This window comes from Rutidosis leptorrhynchoides, chromosome 6 (assembly GCF_046630445.1).
Source record: "Rutidosis leptorrhynchoides isolate AG116_Rl617_1_P2 chromosome 6, CSIRO_AGI_Rlap_v1, whole genome shotgun sequence".
Taxonomy (NCBI): domain Eukaryota; kingdom Viridiplantae; phylum Streptophyta; class Magnoliopsida; order Asterales; family Asteraceae; genus Rutidosis; species Rutidosis leptorrhynchoides.
Window position 1 is genome coordinate 436,744,781 of NC_092338.1, and position 6,004 is coordinate 436,750,784.

At 36.0% G+C, this 6,004-nt stretch overlaps 1 protein-coding gene across 3 annotated transcripts; it reads right to left on the minus strand.

Annotated features, from left to right (window-relative positions):
* Positions 1–1,053: 1,053 nt before the first annotated feature.
* LOC139852440 (uncharacterized) lies at positions 1,054–5,480 on the minus strand. 3 transcript variants are annotated; one of them, XM_071841735.1, is made up of 4 exons: positions 5,132–5,480; positions 4,290–4,583; positions 3,104–4,170; positions 1,054–1,401 (listed from the first exon to the last, which is right to left on the minus strand). In XM_071841735.1, the coding sequence occupies exons 1-3, from the start codon at positions 5,261–5,263 to the stop codon at positions 3,109–3,111; spliced, it is 1,488 nt and encodes a 495-aa protein (XP_071697836.1). In that variant the 5' UTR covers positions 5,264–5,480; the 3' UTR covers positions 1,054–1,401; positions 3,104–3,108. The 3 variants fall into 3 exon arrangements, with proteins under 3 accessions (XP_071697836.1, XP_071697835.1, XP_071697837.1); XM_071841734.1 differs by lacking the exon at positions 1,054–1,401 and having other exon boundaries at positions 2,803–4,170; positions 5,132–5,479; XM_071841736.1 differs by lacking the exon at positions 1,054–1,401 and having other exon boundaries at positions 2,803–4,170; positions 4,290–4,580; positions 5,132–5,477.
* Between the last annotated feature and the right edge of the window lie 524 nt (positions 5,481–6,004).

Below are 6,004 nucleotides of genomic sequence, written 5' to 3' on the forward strand. Positions count from 1 at the left end.
TGTTTGAAAATGAATATGAGATGAAGCGTTTGAGTTGTGAAAAACTGTATATGTTTGAAGTGTACATATAGAGAAGTGTTTAATTAATTTAATTTATTTTGTTTGTTTACTTCAGTCAACACCAAACATATCCGTTATATTTGAATTGGCCAACAAGATTCGAATAAGTCATGTGGCACGCTGGTAAACTGAACCGTGTTGGAAACGAGCACGCGTACCCTCCAACACGCCGCGTTAGCCACGTGGTGGAGTCGTGTTGCTGGCACATTGCTGATAACACGCGAACGTTATTGAAGGTCTTAGGGTTTGGGTCAAAAATTGGGATAAGTTGAGCAATGTTGTTGAATGATACATTTTCTAATGCAAAAGGTGCGATTAGAGGGACTTGTGTCTTTAAATTGCCTTTCCCCGGAAACCTACAATGTGAAGGAACGGAACCGAACCTAACCTGCACTTATTTATGATCCAAACCAAACACAATGTGGACCAGGGATCATTTGTGTAGTTCACATAAATTTGAAAACATTTTTTTTTAAGAAAAAATTGGGCCGTTGGTCCCTGTGGTTTACATAGAATGGGGTGTTTGATCCCTGAACTTCATTTTCGATGTTGTTGGTCCGTGTGGTTTTCTAAACGCGTGTGGGTGGTCCCTGCATCAAACGGACGTGAAATTAATCCGTTAACTGTCCTCACATGCCTTGCATGTGAGGGTAAAATGGTCAAACTATAGGTATTTTGCCTCTTCCCTTCAGGCCTCCATCCTAATTTATTTGACCTTTAACCTAAACTCTGAAAACACATACCAGTTCCAGATCTAAACACACTTAAACACAAAAATCATAATCGATCGATTCAGATGAAATTGAATCTCAAGGATGATTCACAACTGATCCATAAGCAGCGATTTGAGTTTTTTTAGACGAATTCAACATCAAAACAGCTTGCAAATAAATAATCATAATCGGAACAGTAACAACTTGCTTCTTCACATCTTCATCTTCATTCTTTTTCAACTTCAAACTTCAATTCTTGCCCAAATTAAAAAGATTATCGTCATACAAAGCTAACTCTTATTTTATTTACTCATCTAGTAATATCTTTAACATTGTTGATTCCTCTTTGAAAACCTCATAAAGATAGATGGCAACAGCAATTACCAATTCCCAATTTCCCAATAACAATAAAGAAAATATCAATAATCAATCAAAAGTAATACCCAATAAAGATCGATAGAACAATTAAGCCTTAATTAATACATGTATCTATCATACTCCAACAAAACCGACTTACGTTGAGGATCTAATCGATTAAAATAACCTTCCGGATACTTTAATAGAATTTTTTATCATCCACATAAAGTTCCAGTTTGCTTGTAGTCGATCTCCAGCCAAGCTTTTAAGCCTATAAAATAAAATTAATAATAAAATTGCAAAAATTAATAGTAGAACCGGCCACCGTTTGCATATGTTTGAGCTAATCAAAAATTGGTATTGTAACACTTGCATTCAACAACTAAAAAGCAATAATAAAAAACCTGTAATTGTTTCTATTGTATGTTTGGTGGAAAAAAATGGAGATTCGAGAGAGATATGAATAAGATTGAACTGGTAATAATATTAACAATCCATAGAGTTACAGTACGTGGCATCAACCGGAATTGCGAAGGTAAATTATAAACCCTATTCCGCTATTGTCACCGGAATCCATTGTAGATCGAATTAGAAGAACAACCGACAGCTCTGTCAACCGGATTTCACTAGATCTGTCAACCAACACGATTTGGGTTTTCGAATGATTTAAACCCGACGGCTGTACTTCGAAGGAATTAAACGATTAGGATTTTTCTAGATATCTCGGTCGAAGTTGTTGCTGTATTTTATGCAAAGAGTTGTTGCCATATTTGTTGCCGGATTTGTTGTCGTATTTTTGCCGGCGGTGGCTGTAAAACTCTTCACCTAAAGTGAAAATCTTGCCTGCCGGATTTGGATTTGTTATTTATTTGTGTTTGGTGAATGATGAATGGGAAGAAGATAAAAGAAGGAATGAAGAAGGTAGGTGAAGGATAAAAAGTGGTAGGTGAAGGATAAAAAGTGCGTAGAAGGAAAAATGACAGTAATACCCTCATGTGCCTTGCACATGTTATGATTTAACGGATTTATTTGACGTCCGTTTGATGCAGGGACCACCCACACGCGTTTAGAAAACCACAGGGACCAACAACCTCGAAAATTAAAGTCGGGGACCAAACACCCCATTTTATGCAAACCACATGGACCAACGGCCCAATTTTCTCTTTCTTTAATTACTTGCTCCAAATTATATACCCACAAGGTTCATATATAATTACCGATTCCAAAGAGTTAAAATGGACTCCCTATAATATAAACGAGTATAAACAACTCGATATCAAATTTAGTAAATTATACTCGGAAAAACAGTATAGAAGTTGTTCAAAAGAATGGCCTTTGGATCACCTTAATAATCTAACATATTAACCAGTAATTTAGATCTGACCCTATTTTATCAAATAATTAGTATTCATCACCTTAATCAACACGATTCAATGATCTAAAAACACCAATCTGCTAGATCTACTCTTTCACACAAGTACATGTTCATGCCGATTCCAACTGCAAGTTTTAATTATACAACAAATAGAACACGAACCACATAGGAATCATATATTATGATCTCATCAAATAGTGCACATGAAAACAATATCTGCTTACCGCACCCAAAACAAGAACAAGTGAACAACAATATTTGGGACACAACAAACTTAAGCCCACAAACACAATGTAATAAGGTTCCAAATGCCGACTATAAGTCGAAGGCTTTTTATTACTCAAAGTTCAAACTATACATACACAACATAAGTCACAGAACAACACCAGTCACATAAAAGGGAACTAACATTGTCTATAACATACTAAACACGTAAAATGCAGAGCGACAGAAAGATTCGAAACTAAAAATTATCTCTCCCCGTCAATACACGCATTCACCACGACAGCTCAAATTAGCATTTATTCTAAACATAAATATGTAAAATCTCACAAACAATAAGTCGTGGAGATTGTACGAGATTAAATGGAGTACGTACTTGGTTTATCCAGACCATCCTCTCTGCGATCCTGTGGGTGCATGTCCATTTAACCTATCAAGAACCGCATTGAAATCAACTGCTTGTCCAGTTTCATCTAGCCTCTGAATCACACTCATTACATGATCGCTGCGGTACCCCATGCTAACCAACTTATCAATAAGTTCACTATACGGATGATTACGCATAAACTGCGGCACAGGACGTGACATCATACCACCGCCGCCTGCAGTACCAGCGGCACCGGTTTGTTGCGGATTAGGAGGATAACTGCCCTGCGAAAAGTGACCATGACCCGCTTGGTTATCGTACATCATATATGTGTTACCTTGTGGGGGCCCGCTTGGGGCGTAACCATCACCTGGCTGTCCATACGCAGGCTTTAGATGTTGCGGCTGCGGTTGTTGTGGTGGTGGTTGTTGCGGTGGCGCAGTTCGTGCAGGGGCACCGTACGTGTAGGTCGGTGGTTGGGTAGAGGCAGATGGAAGCCCCGATGAGTACGGCATATGCATAGGCATACTGTTTGGGATCTGTTCGGGGTACTGAGGGTAAACTTGTGGTGATGACGGTCTCGACTGCTGTGGCTGCACCTGTGAGGCCCACTGTTGTGGGTATGGCGGCATCGACTGAATTTGAGGCTGAGGTTGAGGTGGCGGTTGCTGCTGCAACTGAGGTTGAGGTGGTGGTTGCTGCTGCTGCTGCAGCTGTTGTGGCGGCAGTTGCTGTTGCAACTGTTGTGGCTGCGGCGGTGGCACTTGAGACTGTGAATACTGGTTCGGATTATGTTGTGGGGGCCCATGTGGAGGCAAGTAATACGCCTGCGGTTGACTCATCGTCTGTGTGATCCTCTGCTGCTGAGGTGGAGCAAACTGACCTGGCAGTGCGAGAGCTAACTGCAGACCTGAATTGTCGTTTTCTTTAGTATCTGGAGTTAAAGGCCGATCGACTTTTTGTTGGGAGTTATTACTCGAAGATGATTCTTTTTGTGCAAGTTGAAGCTTTGCTAGTTCCTTTTGGGTATCTGCAAGCTCTTGTTTATCCCTCAATATTTGTACAGACCTGTGAACCTGAATAAATAATCATATTACACAATAGTTTTTTCAAATAGTATTAAGAAAAGAAAAGAAAAAAAAAACTAAAAGGCCATCTATTTATAAGTAAATGGGTCGAAATTCTGGTAGATTACCTCTTGAACATGCTTCTCAAGAAACTTGAGTTTTGCATCTGACTCTTCATGATCACGAGTCAAATCAGACCGCATTTCGCCAATAGATTTATCAAGATTGTAGCAATATAACTCCAATTGTGATAAACGTGAACTAAGCCCCTCGAGAAAACGCATAAGATTATCGGTGTATTTCTTCATTGATCTCTCAACAGCCAAAATAATCACTTCTTTGTTACAAGAATCATCCGGTGGATTGTAAGATGATGCGGGGAATACAGATGTTCTTGCCATTCTGTTTTTGTTGAATTCCTGCTAACAAAAATTCGCAATTTGATAAATTTTGAATACTAGCAAGAAGCTTATTTTGATTAAATCAACAACCAAAAAACTTATAAAATTTTAAAATCCAAATCTTGTATAGGCTTACCAGCCTTCTCAAATTCGGATAAAACACATAAGCCATTAAAATAAACTACCCAAATTTCACCTCAGGGTAGGTGTAGCATTAAAGTTTAACAAAGAAATTGATCAAGTAATTCAATAATTATCATCATATAACACGTAGATTACTTACAAAAAAGCCTAAACTCAATAACCCCTTTATCAATTAAAACAATATAGAATCAAGAAAAAGAAAAAGAAAAAAAATACTAAAAGTCATATAAACATAACTTAATAATTATAAACACATATGGGTCTGACAAAAAGATACATATAGGTATATACTTTAGCAAAATTAACACAAACCCATATCATGAATAACGAAAGAAAACCCCAAAAACCTAAAAATCATATAATCACAACTTCAATTTCAAGAATCATGATATGGGTATGACAAAAAGATAGATAAAGTTTCATACTTTATTAGAATTAGCAGTTATTGCAGAATCAGAGTGACTGCCGTTTGAAGTTTCTTGATTTGTGTAGTCTTCGTATGAACAAAGAATATCATCCGATGCAAAATCATACCCTTTTGAAGATCCAGAAGCCATCCAACAAAAAAAGATAACAAGTGATCCAACACTCGAATGAAAGTTTGGCTTTGATTTTGTATAAAAAGAGATACGAGTATAATTTACTTATAGGATTATTTTGTTGATGTAGGAGGAAGGTTCCTGATGTATGTTGGTGTGGTGTTTAAGAAAGAGGAACGTTTTTTATAAGGGTTTTGATGGTTAAATTTTAGATCAAGATTTTGATTTTGATTTTCTTTTGTTTGGGTGATGATAATGTGAACCAAAAGAATATGTTGAAGTAAGAGCTTGGATAAGAATTGCATTTAATTAATCCATTTACTACTTTAACCTACACTTTTTATTTATTTATGTTAAATAAATATTAATAGTCCGTATATATTTATTATCGGTATTAATATATTAATTTATATTGTATTATATTAAATATTAAAATTTATATGTATTTAAATTTATCTGTTTATAATTAAATTTATATTTATATATACTATTTTTCCCAAGTGAGTAGTGACACATTTACACAATACACTTATATTAAATCTATGTTAGTTGATGAAACACAATACAAGATCAAATCTTTATGAAAACAAACATTTTGTTGGTCAAGACTCGTGGAAATAGATGAGGTGTTAGTTTTAATGATAATCTTGTCAATTTAAAAACACCGACCACTTTTTGATTAGCAAATCCAGAAGATATGTAAGTTTTATTTTAATGGATATAATATAAATATAAATATAAATATAAATATTAAATATT